The 19,350-nt window shown below is 41.9% G+C and overlaps 2 protein-coding genes across 2 annotated transcripts; both read left to right on the forward strand.

Annotated features, from left to right (window-relative positions):
- The first annotated feature begins 2,754 nt into the window (after nucleotides 1-2,754).
- mrpl55 (mitochondrial ribosomal protein L55) lies at nucleotides 2,755-5,860 on the forward strand. The gene is made up of 3 exons (XM_037771108.1): nucleotides 2,755-2,924; nucleotides 3,110-3,323; nucleotides 5,233-5,860. Exons 1-3 carry the CDS (start codon nucleotides 2,881-2,883, stop codon nucleotides 5,380-5,382), a joined length of 408 nt encoding a protein of 135 aa, XP_037627036.1. The 5' UTR covers nucleotides 2,755-2,880; the 3' UTR covers nucleotides 5,383-5,860.
- Nucleotides 5,861-7,302: 1,442 nt separating this feature from the next.
- ndufa11 (NADH:ubiquinone oxidoreductase subunit A11) lies at nucleotides 7,303-18,991 on the forward strand. Its single transcript, XM_037771017.1, has 4 exons — nucleotides 7,303-7,457; nucleotides 17,671-17,763; nucleotides 17,962-18,084; nucleotides 18,776-18,991. The coding sequence occupies exons 1-4, from the start codon at nucleotides 7,379-7,381 to the stop codon at nucleotides 18,886-18,888; spliced, it is 408 nt and encodes a 135-aa protein (XP_037626945.1). The 5' UTR covers nucleotides 7,303-7,378; the 3' UTR covers nucleotides 18,889-18,991.
- Nucleotides 18,992-19,350: the final 359 nt, after the last annotated feature.

The raw sequence follows: 19,350 nt of genomic DNA on the forward strand, positions 1-19,350 counted from the left end.
GATATCCAATGGGAAGCCTTGATGAGCAACGTCATGACAACAACTCTGACTAGTCATAATGAGGTTTGAGATATCTGTAACTGTTATTTAGGATAGTCAGAACTGAATTACAGATATCTCTAACTGTCGTTGTGACTAGTCAGAATGAAGATCTAGATATCTTGAATTCTGACTAACTCACAAAGTAATAACGACGAGTCAAAATACAATTGTGGATATCTTTAATGTTAATTCAGTCAAGCTTAGCTATTAAATGTTAAAACGGTTTGTCATATTCAGCTTTATTACCAGCCGCGACAGTGATGCTGGTACTGTTTTCACCTTATGAGTCTGTGTGTGAGTCATCCCGGCAAAATGTGTCCCTTGAGACCCCTACTGTAGCAGCAACTACCACAGAGGAGGTTTTGGAGGACTTTGCCAGGTGTTTATATGTCTGTCAACAGATTTCGTCACTGCGATAGCATCGCAATTGTGAAAGATGCAGTCAGGAAACTTTACAGGTGTGTAGTTGAGATCAAAATGAAGGTAGGTGAACAGTAGGTGGTGGTGGTATGCAGCTGAATGGTTACAACCTGCCATAAAACACCAAAAAATAAGAAGTTTAACTTTCTAATTGATGGAAAACATCTGAGGCTACATTGGGGAATCTGCTGGGAAAGACATCAATGAAAGTACACGAGTTCAACAGGAATAATAGAGAGGATTTAGTTTTTGTTTAGTTTTATGTATTTATTTAGTTTATTTATTTTCCTGCCAATCTGCTGTTCTAAAAAGGGGCATAGAATATCAGATCAGATGTCAGTATTCACTGCAGAGATGATGGCAATATTATGTGCACTTTGGTGGGTAGAGGACAATAAAGCAGGTAATTCAGTCATATAGAATGACTCAGCAGCAGCGTCAACTTCAATAAAAGAAAGCGGATCCAAATCCATACCCGATATACTGACAGAGTATAGTGTGAGGTGGGTTTTCTTTGGGTACCGGTCCGGCACACATAGGTGTAGAAGGAAATGAGGAAGCAGGTTACTTGGCAAAGAATGCTGCTCTTTTGGACAAAACAGAAATAGCCCTACAATACGGATCATCAGAATATACACCAATCATAAACAAGACAGTCAGAGAAATGTGGCAGAGTACATGGGAAAAAGAAAAGGGGAGGTCTTACTCCACAATACAGCAAAGAAAAAATCAAAAAGCCATTTTGCCTGCAATAGAAAAGATGCAGTAATAACCAGGTTGAGGCTGATTGTGGGCTTGGGAGTGGGTTGGCTCTGATTGGGAAACATCCAGATGGCCAGTGTGAGTGTGGAGACCCAGAGACAGGGAGACACATCCTCATCCAATGCAAGAACCAATCACATCAAAGGAGAAAACTGTTCAGAGACCTGGGAGCGACTGGAGGAACTGTTTTTACCCAACCTGGATAACTGGACTAAAATTAAGAAACTGATGGAATATCTGTACAGTACTGACGATACAAAAGAATTTAAAGCTGCAGTAGGCAGTATATTTTTGGTATCATTGGGCCAAAATTCCATAATAACCTTTCAGCATATTGTAATTCAAGTGTTCTGAGAGACAGCTAGACTTCTGCACCTCCTCATGGCTCTGTTTTCAGGCTTTAAAAGATCTAGCCCGTGACGGAAGACTTCGTCCAATCGCAGGTCATTTCAGAGAGAGAGAGCGTTCCTATTGGCTGTGCTCCGGTCATGTGACCAGTACTTTGCGTTCCTTCAACCCATCTCAACCTGAACTCAACATGGCTGCTGGATCACAAACTTTCTCATTTTACAGCTAAACCGTGCACTACAAGATGATTCTGAAAACATCTGAGGAGAGAAATAGGCATTAACGTAACATAATATTGATTCATATTTGATCAGCGCTGCCTAGTTTGACCGTTTGGTCGGAGTTCGCGAGTGATTGACAGCCGGCTCTCATAGAGGGCAGATGGACAGAAATCTCACTTCTTACTGTGCTGTGAAAAATATGAGGATGTGAGAGATGTTTTCTTTGAAAAAATAAATAACATATAATAATAATAATAATAATAAAAATAATAAATTCAACTTATATAGCGATATTAAAGAACTCAGGACGCTTACATATATCCTGAGTTCATCCATATCCCTGATCCTCAGAAAATACCATACTTATATGCGGAGAAAAATCAATATGCAATATTAGCTGCAAAATATGTTGACTGTTGCCATACAATAAGAGGTACTACAAGCTCCGAACATGTTTCTGATTGACTACATCTTAAAAGAATGTATATTTAAAATGTATTTGGTCTATTGTGATTGTGATTATTTTGTGATTATTTTTTGTGAAATGTAATTATTCATTAATATGTAATTTAGCTTTGGCAATAATGTAACCTGAATGTTCATGCCAATAAAGCTTATTTGAATTTCAATTTGACAGCAGACTTCAGATCAGCTATACTGCTTGTTTTCCTCTGGTCTGTGAAATCTTGCAGATGCCGTTAGGAGCACCAGAGGAGGACACAGAGGAACATGATCTTTTTCAGGTTACCTGTTTCATGTACTACTGTCACGATATAGCGACCGTTTTATAAAAATAACTTTTTAAAATGATATTTGTTCCAATCTCGCCTCCTTCAGCTTTAAGTCACTATTAAGAGGATCATCTAATAAACAATAGAGGGCAGTAATAATACACCATAGCAGCGTCTAGTCTGTCAAATCCAATGAAGAAGAAGAACGCTACTGTTCCACCTCCAGTCAGCAGGAGGCGGTGATGAACCTCTCAGCTGGTTTACCAGCCGCCAATAAACACCACAGAAGAAGAAGAAGAAGCAGTTTGACCTTCTAGTGAACTACTTCCTGTTAGAGTCAGCTCGTCTCCATCAACATGTCTCTGCTGAAGCTGTGGACACCTCACAGTCTCTTAGCACGGTAAGACAAGCAGGTTAATGTTTGTTCTCGTGTTAGTTTTTAACGTCACATTCTGTCAAACGTCTTATTGTCAAATAACACAATAAATGAGTTCAGTGCGGTCAATGAAGGAGACAGACCGCTGGTTCTACCAGTGATACACAAGACAGCTACAGTACCGGTATATGTTGTGTGTGTGTATTTAGGGTTGTCTGCCCGCTGTTCAGCCGCAGTGCAGCGGTACCGCGGCTCGGCCCTGCTGCATCGCTCCACACTGACACCCCCCAGCTGAACTCCAACAGGACGTCAGTGGTCCGCTGCGGCCGTCAGAAGTATGAGAGACTTTACCCGGTGATGCTGGTCCGACCTGATGGATCCACCGTCAACATCAGATACAGAGAACCCAGACGAGTCCTCATGGTGAGTAGTACACCATCATCACTACAGTCCTCATGGTTGGTAGTACAACATCATCACAACAACACAGGGTTGGTAGTACAACATCATCACAACAACACAGGGTTAGTAGTACACCTTCATCACTACAACACATGGTTAGTAGTACACCATCATCACTACAACACAGGGTTGGTAGTACAACATCATCACAACAACACAGGGTTGGTAGTACAACATCATCACAACAACACAGGGTTAGTAGTACACTATCATCACTACAACACATGGTTAGTAGTACACCATCATCACAACAGTCCTTAGGGTTAGTAGTACACCTTCATCACAACAACACAGGGTTGGTAGTACACTATCATCACTACAACACAGGGTTAGTAGTACACTATCATCACTACAACACATGGTTAGTAGTACACCATCATCACAACAGTCCTCAGGGTTAGTAGTACACCATCATCACAACAACACAGGGTTAGTAGTACACCATCATCACTACAACACATGGTTAGTAGTACACTATCATCACTACAACACATGGTTAGTAGTACACCATCATCACAACAACACAGGGTTAGTAGTACACCATCATCACTACAACACATGGTTAGTAGTACACCATCATCACAACAACACAGGGTTAGTAGTACACCATCATCACAACAACACAGGGTTAGTAGTACACCATCATCACTACAACACATGGTTAGTAGTACACCATCATCACTACAACACAGGGTTAGTAGTACACCATCATCACTACAACACATGGTTAGTAGTACAACATCATCACAACAACACAGGGTTAGTAGTACAACATCATCACAACAACACAGGGTTGGTAGTACAACATCATCACAACAACACAGGGTTAGTAATACACTATCATCACAACAACACAGGGTTTACAGTCTTCACATGACTGACCAGACAGCTTTAGCAGTAGAAGAATAGATCGGCATCAGAAATACACAAGGTGATACAGTGATGAGATGAATGTGCTAGTTTAATAGAAATGACTCTTGTAATGTAAAGACACCCTTTAAAGGGGGATTCTAGTGACTTTAGAATCGTGCTTCCTAGGGATGTTAATAATTAACCGTTAACCGACGTTAAGCATTTTAACCGATTAACGCTATCGGTTAAAACGGTTAAAGGAAATATTCATAATTAATTAAAAAGCTGAGCGGCCCAGAGGAGCTGGTCCACCTTAACAGCCCACCTTAAGGGGCGGAGCCGGAGTTGCGGGATACATGAAGTTGACTCCGGTCTCTCCAGCTCTGATCCACTGCTTAGTTCTCACTAATGTCGCTCCCTCTCTTCATTCACTCTCTCTCTAATGGTTAAATGTTGCATCTTTTAAGCAGCATAAGCCAGAAAAACGACATCGGCATACCACAAACCAACAGTGCCACGTGCCACTTGAAGAGTGGCGTGTGATTAAACACTTTTTGATCTTGACGTCTTTAAATTTGGGGACTTCCAGAGAGACAAAAAAACAAAAAAAACAATGGCCGAGATATCATGACTTTTAGCTCCTCCACTGGGTTGAGTTCTAGTGTACATAATGTATTCTTCAAGCCAGAGCTGAGATAACCCTGACGACCTCACTATGACCTCATCAGGGTTTCGTTCTCAGACTGGACAAAGCTCAGCCAGAGCCACAGAGGACATCATAAAGCTGTTTTCACTTTTTCTAGTAGTACTCCCCATGATAAAGAAACTGAAATTCATGATATAGTCTATAAATCTTTTCATTAAAAACAACATCCTGCTCTATCACATCCCTAATCCCACCCTGTTAATACTGACAACTAACAGACCCACAGCACCAACATCAAGACGGTGCCCTGGTCCTATAGCATATGAGTCCATGAATTCATATTTCGTGTTTTGTTTCTTTGTGTTTTCAAAGATGCCCGTCAATCTGTCCACTCTGACCGAAGAGGAGCGTCGAGCTCGACAGAAAAAGAGAGAAGTGAAGAAGACGAAAAAACCGACGACAGTCCACTATGAAGATGACTTCAAAGTTGACAAATACAGCCAGTTCTGGAGGAAGAAATGACGTCTTTATATGTGAATGTAAAGCATGACTGGGTCAGTCTTTGTACAGATAACACTCTCACCTCAAGCTTCCATATGTCCACATACAGTATGTTTTAATCAGATGGTTTTCATGCCAAACAAGTGATCCCTCCAAAAGACTAAATTGTGGGACACAGAAGCCCAGACCAAGGACCTTTGAATGGCAGGATGACTGACTGAACACCACGTGCTGCTGAGTGCTAGGACTCTCTTACTGTCCTTGAAGTGTGAACAACTTGCTAAAGCTGGAATTCGTAACAATGTTGAGTTAATAAATTGGTTTAAAGCCGTGTATCTGTGGTAAATTTTAATAAAACACACCAGACACGCTGCTTTATTTCCTCATTCATTCAGTCAAAAGTTGACTTTGTGTCTCATATTAGTTTGTTACTCAGGACAGTCTGGTAAACGATGAATTAATGGACAACACTGAATAAAACTTTATTATATTATTGACACTTTTCCCTGTTCTGACTTTTTTTTTTTTAAGATATTGTGCACAGTCGGCATATACATACATTAATATCTACATCACCTGGATTCAAGAGTTTTATTTGCCATTTGCACCTAAGTACATTGGAATTCTGATTAAAATGGAGGCTCTGCTTCTTATTTACCACTCGTGTCTAGAAGGGAATCCACAAATTGCGAAATCTGTTCTGAGATCTGCAAAAACTAGTGTGAGACTCGCTGCCCGACGACCAATCCTAACATTAACTATTCGGGGTCAGTGCCTAACCCAGGGGTCAGCAACCTGTGGACTCTGGAGCCACATGTGGCTCTTTAGCTCCTCTCCAGTGGCTCCCTGTGGATTTATAAAAATGGAAATGAATAACTTTTTTGTTTACATTTTCATTTTTATTTATCATCTTGTAGGTCTATGGTACGATGGTACAACGGAGTATTATGGCCACATTGAGGAAAAAAAATGAACCTGAGATTTTTAGAATAAAGTCATAAAATTATAAAGTATTAATTTTACGTCTTTATTCTGGTAATATTACGACTTTTTTTTCTCGTGAAGTTATGACTTTATTCTGGTATTATTATATCTGGTATTATATTTCCCTCAATGTGGCCCTAATACTCCGTTGTACATTTGCTCTTTGGCCTCTTTTGATAGTAAAGGTTGCTGAACCCTGGCCTAACCATAACAATCTCGCGAGAGTTTACCCAGTTTGCTGGTTCCCTTCTAGCCCGTACCGTTCCTGTTGCCTCGGTGAATCGTGGTATCAGACTGAATACAGACAGCCTGTACCCTCCTGTTGTGTCCATATACAGTACTACTGTGGTGAAATCATATCTTTACAAAATACTAAATGTATGTTGGCAGCAAAAGTGGGTTATCATTATCTGTTTAAGGGTAGAACATACGATTACACACCTCACAAACGATCAGCAACAGTAGACTATGTGCTCAAACACTAATCAGTTAACGTGTTATGTTACTGCACATAATGTGTGGAGAGCACTTATTGATTTAAGGAAGATAAATAATGAATATAAGGCTACAATAGAGTCTCCTTGTTCCATACAGTCATCTATCTATATATGGCCAGTCGACAGCGTTACACTCCATCCCGGTAGGTAGCAGTAATGCACCATAGACCAGGGTGCCAGATGCCAATATCATGCAAGGAATTGAGTTTCTCGCGAGTTAATTACTTAAGGGTATCAGGAATAATGGAGAGAATTTAATTATTAGTATTATTTGATTTTAGTAAGTTAGTATTATAATATAATAATAAATATAATAATAATAATTATTATTATTATTTTTTTTATTTCATTTCATTTTATTTTTATTTTTATTTATTTTTTTCCTGCCAATCTACTGCTCCACACTCCAGTAGTCCAGCAGGTGGCGGTAATGCTTCTGTAAGCTGGTTTGCACACCGCCAATAAACACCAAAGAAGAAGAAGACGTATCTCGCGAGAGTTCCGTTCCTGAGCTCGCGTCCTTGTCCTGAGCAGAGATGGGGTACTGGGACATACCGGAGGGGACAGACTGCGTGGAGAAGACATGGATCACCACCAAACTGGCCACAGCTCTGGGTGAATATGAGCAGTGATCAGACAGTGAACAGTCAGCTGGCTGGAGACGAGCAGAGAGCCGCTGGGCCGCGTTGAGACAGGTTGTAGCTAATGCTAATGCTAACGCTAGCAGGTTAGCCTATGAAGCGAGCTGCGTTCAGGAGACAACAAACACTTCAGTGTTTCCTTCTGTGTGTGAATATGACCACGGAGGAGTTTTACAGTCAGTGTGTGTGTTTCTGTAGCGTTACGTGTGTTGCTGCCAGCAACCATTAATGGACGATATAGTTAAGTTTGTTGGACAGTTTGTCTTCTGAGGACGTTAGTTAACTATGTGAACAGGGCTGCGGTCGAAAAGTCAAAACATGACGTCCTAACGTCTTTTCCTAACCACTTCTCCTTGACCTCGATGGAAAAGGTCATGAGGTCAAGGAAAGGTGTGAAGAGTTCAGAAGGACTCAGGAAAAGACAACTGTGGTGTCAATCCGGTCCCTCCACCCTCCCACTCCGTGGTGGAATGAACTCTGTCTATAGTCTCTCTCTCTCAGCTCTATGAAGCTCCTCCTTTAAGGTGGAGGGTAGAAACACAGCAGCCACTTCTGGATGAACTTCCCTCTCCCTTTGGCAAGGAAATAAATATCACAATCAGAAATACTTTATTGATCCCCGGGGAGGGAAATTGAGTTACGTATTGCTCGGATGCTCCAGTGTATCTTATGCTGAAGGAGATAATAAAGGAAGCATTGAAGCTCCTGCAGCCCCGATATCAGGGTGACTGATGGGAGGTTCCAGACCGAACCAGTTTCTCTTGTAATGCCTAAAATACTTTGAAAACACTTCTGATGAAGCCTAAATCTCACCTTTCTTGTCACTAGGCTTTTTTGCCAATGCATCTATTAATTATACTGTAACATGTTGCACAATAACATCTACATTTAATGCAGCTCTTCAAAAGTAGTACACATTTAATAATGACATGCAGCCATGTTGAACTTTTCTTGCACACATATGAGACTAAAGCCATTCAAAAACAGAGAGGTGTTTCAGTGCTTTGGCCTCAGTCCTGAAGGGCTGCTGTCTCTTTCACAAACCACCAGATGTCACTGTCACACAAATTAGTGTGAAATCTGCCTTTCCATACAACCCTGGTGACTGATCTAGTGTGAAGTGGTAGTTTCCCCCAGGCAGTAAACTCACCAAGATGGTGACTTCCCCTTGGTGTCTGAGGTGGTGAGTTCGAGACCCGAGGCCGGAACTACGAAGTGAGTTCAACATACCCAGGGTATCTGCAAACTTTAAAATTAGACAAATACAAAGATGTTAAACACATAATCCAGACTAAAAGTAACACAGTTGAAGCTGCCAAATGCAGGAAGAACAGCTGGCAAAAGAAACAAATTACAGATGTGTGAATGTGTAAATTAACAGACTTATTAATTTAACGGAATACTCAAAAGTCAGATATAGTCGTCTAGATGGGGCAGTGATATTATAAATAGCTTTTAGTAGTGTAATGGATGAGTTATTTACACTTCATTATGGCCTTTGATAATATTGTGGCATGCGTGAGTATTTCAGCCTTCTTCCAGCCCCGTCTCCGGCGGTGTGAAACGGACTTGAGAGCAAGTAAAAAAATAAATATAATTAAAGCTGCAAGCAGCGATGAACGGGCCCTCGCACCTTCCCGCACGTCAGGGGTACTGGCGAGACGCCGGTCGACACACCCGTACATTTCAGTGACCATCGGACACTGCACGCACAAGTTAGACGTTATTTCCTTGCCTCTTTGTTTTTTTGGAGTAAATGTGCTCAGAAAGGACAAAGGGGGGTGTGATGTGGGGGTTGAGAATGTGTATGTTTATATTTAAAACTAATTCAAGTTTATGTATTTGATCTTAATGTGTGTCAGATAATGCAGTGGGTTAGAAAAGATGGTTAGTTTGCATGCAAGATCTTGTCTATGTGAAGCATAAACTAAACACATCAGGTGTGGCAAAACCAGCTACCTAAATATCTCTAATCTTTTAACTTTAATCTCATAATATTACAACTTTTTTTTCTCATATTATGACTTTTTAACCTAAACTTATGACTTTTTTCTCGTAATATTACGACTTTTTTCTCGTAAACGTATGACTTTATTCTAAAAATCTAAGATTTATTTGTTTCCTCATTGTGGCCCTAATACTCTGTCGTACTCTTGAGTCTTAACAGTTAAAAATAAACCTCAGTCAAGTTGATCCAAGCTGTCAGACCAGTTCAGACACATTTTTCACTGATGTGAACTCAGATTACAATCAAACTGTAGATGAGATCAGGTGGCAGCAGCAGCAGGGCGGTGACTAAAAGCTACGGTTTGCAGTTTGAAGCAGCCTTCACTAAATTTACAGGAAGTCACATGTTTTAAGAGAAATGAGACGTTGTTTCCTCTTAAGCGTCACGTTAATATTTTAGATTATAGCTTCTGTGTACTTCTGTGTACAGTGAACTGTGCAATTATTTGTGCAAAAGACATCAAGTAGTCCGACTCCAGCAGCCATGACCTATGAGCAGGTTCTGAAATGAACTTTTTTCATTGCCTGCCACTGTGGCAAACAAGTACCTTTTTTTTTGTCTGCCACTCAGAAATGTTATCTGCCACTTTTGAAATCTCTGCGCCAAATGAAGGAACAAGGCAAAAGTGAGCATGGCTCAGATACCCCCGCTCACTGCTTGATCCCTACTAAAGTAACACCAAAGGTTTTGCCATTTTGGAAAAACTCAAAAAAGGTTTGGGCACCGTGGACTTCTAACCCCCAAAAGGCACAACTAGACCACACTGTCAACCATCATACCAAATTTGAAGTTCCTAAATTAAATAGTTTTCCTCCGTACACGAAAATGTGACAGGTGAACGGGCGGACGGACGGAAGGGCACGTGGAACGCTATATATCCCCAACTACTTATGGGGGTATAATAACATCTTAGATCTGATGTCATTCAATGTTCAATATATTTTACACAAAAAACATTATATGCATGGTAAATTACAATATTCGAATTACACCGTGGCTTCCGGGGAGACTGAATGGAAATGACGATAAATAATGTAAAACGTGTTTGTTGCTGACAGACAGACTCTCCGTCTCTCTCTGACTTTAATAGTATCATTAATAAAAGTTAAAGGGACTGTTTGTAACTTCTTACACGTGTAAATCATTGCGGGTCGGTGTCTCATGCGCGCTCACGTGTGGCTACGCTGTTCAGACAAGACTCCAACAGAAACTACACGGAAGCACCAAAACCACAAAGTTCTATATAGTGAAGCCCGTCTGTTAAACAGTGTTGGCTGCGGTCAGAGACCATAGCTTTGGTCTCCAGGACCGGAGTCTCTGCTCCTTTGCTCCTCTGCCTGCTTTGCCTGCCCTCACTCACACACCGCGCTTGTTCTCACTCTTTCGCTCCACTCTCACATGCATGCGCGCACACATTACACACTGCAGAAGAGTTAGTTTAGCTCTGACAATATTTAGTGAATGTACAGTGGACGTTTGTGCAGAAATAACTGCTGCAGCTCCTCCAGACCAACAGAGGTTTTCCGTGTCTTGTGAAGTGACGGGGCTCCACAGAGAGAAAGGTTATCGTCTCCGACCAAAACTCTGAGATACCCTGTTCCCTCCGGCCGCGGGCGGGAGGCTGAGGCAGGAAAAGCCAACACTAGAATCAGCATTGATTCATGGGAGACCTTCGTCTGGTCAGCAGTGTCGGCGTTAGGGGCGGGCCATGGGGGTCCAGGCACGTACATGTCTTCAGGCCAAGACTCTTTTAAAACATGTCAAATTTGGGGAAGATTGGACAATGTATAGTCAATTTACAACAACTTCCTGTTTCCTGTAGGGGGCACTATGACGTTCACTCATAATACCACATATATGTCTTCAGGCCTGGACTATTATCCAGCTTGTGAAGTTTGGAGCAGATTGGACTATGTATAGTCAATTTACAACAACTTCCTGTTTTCACGCACATATTCCAATATGGCCGACTTCCGGGTGGGCGGAGCTAATGAAACCCGATGACGAATATGTTAGCAATAATGAGCAGGATGTACCTACCAAATTTTATGAATATAGGATAAACTTTGACCAAACTACGGCCTTCCACGCATTAGGGGGCGCTATAGAGCCCACTAAACACGCTGAACCCAAAAACTGTACGTTCACGTAAAGTTCACAGGTGTTCATCTTTTTGACAACTTTCATGAGTTTTCGAGTATCCCAAGGGCGTCAAAGGCATGTTCAAAGGATAAAAGACATAAGGGGGCGCTAGAGAGCCAACATGCCACGCCCAAGCAAAATTTCACTACTAAAATAAAGTAAATACTAGTTTGGATGTGTGTGTAAAGTTTCATAATTTTTTGTGCATCCTAAAGTCCTCAAACATGTGTCCGTAAATTTAAAAAAAACGCAGGAAGTCCAACATGGCTGACTTCCTGTTGGCCGAAAAAATCTCAAAAATATTTAATCCAGGTATGAGGATGTGAGTTATGACATACATGAATTTCGTGAAGATCGAAGAAACTTTCTCTGAAAAACTGCCTACATTAGGGGGCACTATCTCGCCCCCTGGTGACACCCGAGCCCAATCACTCCAGAACATTGAATTTCCCACCAGTTCTGACTAATATTACACTTTTGGTGAGTTTTTGGGGATGGCTAAGGTCCCAAAAAGGCAATCTCCGCGCGGAAAAATAATAATCCTTAGAAAAACAATAGGTTTCCTTGCACTTTCGTGCCAGGACACCGTTGGGGTCCTGGCACTTTCGTGCTCGGGCCCTAAAAACAATTCAAAGCGGTAAACATCCACAGCATACAGCCAGCTGTCCTTCCTGCATCTGTCAGTTTAAACTGTTGTTTTTAGCCTGGATTATGACCGGAGCTTTTTCATATATTTGTAATATTATCATACGATCTGCGCACTGAGCTCTGATTGGTCAGTAGACGGTGCTTTTATACGAGTTGATCTCTTATCTGGAACATAACCTGCTCCGGAGCAGGTTAGCTGTTCAGCATCAGTTACCATGGCGATCTACCCCGGTAAGAAGTGAACCACCTTCGTAGGACGGAAAACCCTGAAGTTACCTCTCTAACGCCAAATCCTGCTTCGTAGTACAGGCCTCAGATCGAGGCAGAAGGAACATGCTAACGCCTTAAAGAATTAATGACGATGGACTTGTCCTGCACAACAGCTATATTTAGGGCCCGAGCACGAAAGTGCAAGGAAACCTATTGTTTTTCTAAGTATTATTCTTTTTCCGCACGGAGATTGCCTTTCTGGGACCTTAGCCATCCCCAAAAACTCACCAAAAGTGGAGTATGCGTCAGACCTGGCGCGAACTCCAATGTTCTGGAGTGACCCGGCTCGGGTGTCTTCAGGGGGCTCCATAGCGCCCCCTAACGTACACAGTTTTTCAGAGAAAGTTTCTTCGATCTTCACGAAATTCAAGTATGTCATTGCTCACATCCTCATACCTGGATTAAATATTTTCGAGATTTTTTCAGCCAACAGGAAGTCAGCCATGTTGGACTTCCTGCGTTTTTTAAAAATTTACGAACACATGTTTGAAGACTTTGGGATGCACAAAAACTCATGAAACTTTACACGCACATCCAAACTAGTAATTACTTTGATTAAGTGGTGAAATTTTGCTTGGGCGTGGCATGTTGGCTCTCTAGCGCCCCCTTATGTCTTTTTGATTTTAAACATACCCTGAGGTACTTGAAAACTCATGAAACTTGGCAAAATGATGGACACCTGTGAACTTTATGTAAATGTACAGCCATTAGGTTCAGTGCGTTTAGCCGGAACTCTAGCGCCCCCTAACGCGTGGAAGGCTATAGTTTGGTCAAAGTTGATCCTATATTCATGAAATTTGGTATGCATATCCCACTCATTATTTCAAACATATTCCTCATCGGGTTTCATTAGCTCCGCCCACCGGGAAGTCGGCCATATTGGAATATGTGCGTTTTTCATGTATTTTATGCATACTTTTACGAACTCCTCCTAGAGAGTTTATCGGATCCACGTCAAATTTAGGTGGTATAACCTTCCCTCTACTATGATGCTAAATTGCGAAGTAATTTTTGATCGCTCGAATGGTGATGTCATACGTCATGTGCGAAGACGCCATTTTGTCACTTTTTAGGTATGGAACTTTGCGATACTCCTCCTAGAGGATTCAAGCGATCCATCTCAAAATTGGGCAGCGGAATCTCAACACCTTCATGATACTAAATTGCGAAGCTTTTGTGTTTTTGTGAAACGGCGTTCTTGGGGCGGCATGGCGAATTTTGATGTTTCGCAATGACACAGGAAGCTGTTTTAACTTGACTTTACATAGTCCGATCTGCCCCAAATTTCACAAGCTGGATAATAGTCCAGGCCTGAAGACATATATGTGAAATTAAAAGTGAAATTCATAGCGCCCCCTACAGGAAACAGGAAATTGTATTAAATTGACTATACATTGTCCAATCTTCCCCAAATTTGGTATGCATATCCCACTCATTATTTGAAACATATTCCTGATTGGGTTTCATTAGCTCCCCCCACCCGGAAGTCGGCCATATTGGATTTTGTGCTTTTCATGTAATTTATGTATTTCATGCATACTTTTACAAACTACTCCTAGAGACTTCATCGGATTCGCGTGAAATTTGGTTGGTATAACCCTCAAACTATAGTGATGCTAAATTGTGAAGGATTTTTTGATCGCTCGAATGGTGATGTCATACGTGAATTTCGAAAGTTCGCCTTAACACAGGAGGCTTTTGTTACTTGCCTTTACCTGGTCCCAGCTGCCCCAAACTTCTCAAGCTTGATAATAGTCCTGGCCTGAAGACATATACGTGCCACGACAGCGGGTACCCCGACGTGCGCGTTCCCCAGACGTGCCCATAAGGGCGAGGGCCCGTTCATCGCTGCTTGCAGCTTTAATTAGGGCCCGAGCACGAAAGTGCCAGGACCCAACGGTGTCCTGGCACGAAGTGCAAGGAAACCTATTGTTTTTCTAAGTATTATTATTTTTCTGCTGCGAGATCGCCTTTTTAACAACTTTAGCCATCCCCAAAACTCACCAAAATTGGAATATGCGTCAGAAGTGGCGAAAATTGCAATATTCTGTAGTGATTGGGCTTGGGTGTCACCAGCAGGCTCGATAGCGCCCCCTAGTGAAGGCAGGTTGCCAGAAAAAGTTACTTCGATCTTCACGAAATTCAAGTATGTCATTGCTCACATCCTCAAACCCGGATTAAATATTTTCTGGATTTTTTCGGCAAACAGGAAGTCAGCGATCTTGGTCTTCCTGCGTTTTAAAAAAATTTACGAACACATGTTTGAGGACTTTAGGATGCACAAAAACTCATGAAACTTTACACACACATCCAAACTAATAATTACTTTGATTTAGTGGTGAAATGTTGCTTGAGTGTGGCATGTTGGCTCTCTAGCGCCACCTTATGTCTTTTAGCCTTTGAACATGCCTTTGACGCCCTTGGTATACTCGAAAACTCATGAAAGTTGTCAAAAAGATGGACACCTGTGAATTTTACGTGAACGTACAGCGATTTAGTTCAGCATTTTTATTGGGCTCTATAGCGCCCCCTAATGCGTCAAAAGCCGTAGTTTGGTCAAAGTTAATCCCATCTTCATGAAATTTGGTAGGTACATCCTGCTTATTATTGCTAACATATTCGTCATCGGGTGTCATTAGCTCCGCCCACCCGGAAGTCGGCCATCTTGGAATATGTGCGTTTTTCATGTATTTTATGCATACTTTTACGAACTCCTCCCAGAGAGTTTATCGGATCCGTGTCAAATTTTGTTGGTATAACCCTCCCCCTACTGTGATGCTAAATTGCGAAGGAATTTTTGATCGCTCGAACGGTGATGTCATACGTCATGTGAGAAGACGCCATTTTGTCACTTTTTTCGTATGGAACTTTGCGATACTCCTCCTAGAGGATTCAAGCGATCCATCTCAAAATCGGGCAGCAGAATCTCAACACCTTCATGATGCTAAATTGCGAAGCCTTTGTGTTTTCGTGAAACGGCGTTCTTGTGGCGGCGCGTTGAATTTTGATGTTTCGCCATGACACAGGAAGCTGTTGTAACTTGACATTACATAGTCCGAACTGCCCCAAATTTCACAAGCTGGATAAGAGTCCCGGCCTGAAGACATATACGTGCCATTATGAGTGAAAGTCATAGCGCCCCCTACAGGAAGCAGGAAGTTGTTGTAAATTGACTATACATTGTCCAATCTTCCCCAAATTTGACATGTTTTATAAGAGTCCCAGCATCAAGACGTATACGTTCAATTATGAGTGATAGTCATAGCGCCACCTAAAGGAAACAGGAAGTTGTTAGATTTACGAGCCCAATGTGGCATTATACTTGCATGTGAGCAATCCTTATTGTTGAGCCGTGCCTGAGGAACCTGCTCAATAGAATCAGGTTTTAATCAAATCAAACCATGTCACTAATCTTTCTGACTTAATGAAGTCAACACCGTAGAGTGTGAATAATTCACATCAAAACCAATAAATAACACAGACAATAAGTTTGTCTTTACAGCATCTTTTCCCTTGCGTGAAAATGGGACACACCCAAACTCTGACGTTCACGCCGATTAGATCGCTCACCCAGTAACGTTGTTTTTCGCTCTTAACTTTGTCACCAGTAGCTGCAGTTTTGACTTCATGAATGTAACGGGGTACCAAATGACATACTGATATCCTTTTAGTCATGATTATAGGTGATGACAGTACAAAATCTGAAATTATAGGCACCAGAAGCTAATAAAAAAAGTGCAGTGCATTTCTTTTACCTGTAGTCTCTACACCACAAATGCCTACACCTCAGTCTGGGTGTAGGTATGACACTGACAACAGAGAGGTGACAGTGGAGGAGGATCCTAGGGTTCTGCACCCTGCGTTAAAAGCTATGAACACCCACACAGGTGTTTTCAGTTTATTTGGCTGATTACATCTCTGCTCACTGTAATGTATTGACATCTTCCTGAGTCTCCTGTCAGCTTTCATTGCACCTGGTAGATGGAGATTTGTGATCTCATGAATTCCACCTTCAACCTGAGCAGAGGTCTAATCAGCCAGCATAACTGAAAACACCTGTGTGGGTGTTCAGAGGACAAACAGGTTCAGCTTATACAGAGTTTGAACAAAGTGTTCAGATGTACAACAAAAAACAACAAATGAGTAAAGATCTTCCAGTCCCTTCGAGTTGGAACTAAATGTGATTATTACATTATGAAAATGCCCAGTGATTGGCAGTTTGGTTATAGCGAGTTCACTCTACTCGACTTTAGCCCTGATTTTCCGCTTCCAGACTAGCGACTAGAAGGGAGCCTGTAAATTGCGAAATTTGATCTGAGATCTGCAAAAACTCTCGTGAGACTTGCTGCCAGACGACCTAACCTAACCTCAACCATTCGAGGCATACGACATGACACAGGAGGCTGTTGTAACTTGACTCTACATATTCCAATCTGCTCCAAACTTCACAAGCTGGATAAGAATCCCGGCCTGAAGACATATACGTTCCATTATTGAGTTATAGTGATAGCGCCACCTACTGGCAACAAGAAATGGTTGTATACTGCCACCCACCCTCATAGAAGTGCCTTTTAAGGATGCCTCACAGGTTCTCAACAGGTCATTTACAGTGCCACGCGCCCCACGCAGAAAATACCCTCTAACTGTTGCGTGCAGTGTCCGACTTTCATGGAAATGCACGGCAGCGGGTACCCCCGACGTGCGCAAAGGGGCGAGGGCCCGTTCAACGCTGCTTGCAGCTTTAATTATTATATTATATTCCGTTTCTGCCAATAGATCTCCCGAATTGTAAAACACTGGTCCTTTAACATCTCTCTCAAGCTCTGTTTTTTTTTTAATTCTTCACACAACTATCTCGGTCACTTTTTGTGAGTACTACACCATGATGGGCTCTGAGGAGAGTCTGAGAAGCGTGTGAGGTTCTCCTCATTTAAACGATCACCACGTCTTTCCCATCTATGACGGCAGGCTTTTCAGGTGGCCTATTTAAACACTTTGGCATTTAGACGTGGTCGGACGACAAATCATACGAAAACAATCTGGTATCTGTGGCTGTCGGAGGACTATAATGGTCAGCCTACATTTTTTTTAATGTGTGTTTTTTTGTGTTTTTTTCCAGGCCTGGTTGGTTCAGCCTATCACATAGTGGCATTCCAGCCTGATTCTGCATTGGCAGCGCTACAGAGGGCTACCAACACAACAGTTACCATGGGTAAATATTCCTATTATCATTTATCCTTATTTTAGAAAAATCAAGTCCAGAGCTAGAAGAACAACGATGAATGTATCACTGTCGTGAGACTCAAACACTCTTGGTTGAAATGTAATTGAAAAGTACTATTCTTTGGATTCCACAAATGATGATGTAATGCTGATATGTCTGTCTGTCTGTCTGTCTGTGTTGTGCCAGCCACCATGGGAGCCATCTTCGGCATGGCGACCTGTCTCAGCGCTCAGGCTCGTGAGGCCCCAGACGACCCGTTGAACTACTTCATCGGGGGCTGTGCCTCTGGGATCTTCCTGGGAGCCAGAAGTAAGTCTCAGATTTGAGTCTTTTTGTCATGCATTTTAAATTGTTATGTCTTCTAAGCATTTGGAAGCTACAGCTGTTGCCATCTTTGTGGTGTACAGTTAGTTACCACGGTTACAGGTGTCGTCCTTGTCCTTGTTGAGTTGTTTACACACACACACAGTGTCCATGTCACTCTGCTCTGCAGCCACACAACATGAACCCAGTCCTTCTAAACTCACCTAGCATTAGCATCACATTGACTTCAGTTCATTACAAACACAAACAGACAAATAACTGATTGTCTTAAGCATTCACCTCTTTTAAGGCGGTATTTGATAGAGGCCCCTCTGGCAGCAGATACAGCCTTGTTTCTTCTCTCTATCGGCACTCGAAGACGGTGCAGGCAGAGAACACAGTCAACTATGACAATGATTTACTGCCACATGTGATTCACACCGTCCTATCTCGATGGACGAGGCCAGCAGCAGAGGACAGATTATCCTTGTGACCTGGATGAAACATCCCTGCAGTAATGACCATATTCTAGTTGTCACTTTGTGGTAACACGGCAAGCCCATACCAATCATTAATCAATGAATTGATCAATAAATTGAAATATTTGTATAAGTACTGTTTATTACTGTTTTATGGCAGAGAAAGTGTAACAATATGCGAGAAGTGAAGCCTTATTGTTGTCTGCGTGTGTGTCCAGCCCACAGTGCTATGACTGGTACGTCAGCGTGTCTGGGTCTGGGTACGTTGGCCTTTTTCACAAAAATCGGCAACATGGAGGGATGGAGGCTCGCTGGACCCCCCAAGCTATGAGGAGGAAGACGGCTGTAAATTTAACTGTATGTTGTAAAAAAAGTTCCTATAATAAAGTTCTTGTGAAAATTACACAATAAACTCTGAGTCAGTTGCGTCACAATTTGGGGAGGTCAAAGAAAATTATTCGGGGAACTGACACTAAAATGTGTTTTTTTTTGTGTTTTAGAACATAACCGCTGGGAAACAATAAGAAAGTAACGTTTTATTTCTCTGACTCGCTGCTTTGTTCTCACTAACGCCGCTCCCTCTCTTCAGTCACTCTATAGCTTGCTCCGCCATCGCTGCACTCTCTCTCGGGGGCCAACTTTGAATGCAGCAAACAGGAACCGACAACTCTTACATATTATACCTTTAAGGTATCTTGAAATCTACAGTAGTATCTATGGTAGCAGTTTGAATGTTCTCATTTTATATTATTTTTACAGCTTTTTAAAAAATGATTTTATCATCAATAATAAT

Source organism: Sebastes umbrosus, chromosome 5, assembly GCF_015220745.1.
Source record: "Sebastes umbrosus isolate fSebUmb1 chromosome 5, fSebUmb1.pri, whole genome shotgun sequence".
Classification (NCBI taxonomy): Eukaryota; Metazoa; Chordata; class Actinopteri; order Perciformes; family Sebastidae; genus Sebastes; species Sebastes umbrosus.

Coding starts and splice junctions, on each gene's coding strand:
- mrpl55 (XM_037771108.1), top strand. CDS start 2,881: ATGTCTCTGCTGAAGCTGTGGACACCTCACAGTCTCTTAGCACG. Junction 2,925..3,109: donor CCTCACAGTCTCTTAGCACG/GTAAGACAAGCA, acceptor GTGTGTATTTAG/GGTTGTCTGCCCGCTGTTCA. Junction 3,324..5,232: donor AACCCAGACGAGTCCTCATG/GTGAGTAGTACA, acceptor GTGTTTTCAAAG/ATGCCCGTCAATCTGTCCAC.
- ndufa11 (XM_037771017.1), top strand. CDS start 7,379: ATGGGGTACTGGGACATACCGGAGGGGACAGACTGCGTGGAGAAGACA. Junction 17,764..17,961: donor CAACACAACAGTTACCATGG/GTAAATATTCCT, acceptor GTGTTGTGCCAG/CCACCATGGGAGCCATCTTC. Junction 18,085..18,775: donor GATCTTCCTGGGAGCCAGAA/GTAAGTCTCAGA, acceptor GTGTGTGTCCAG/CCCACAGTGCTATGACTGGT.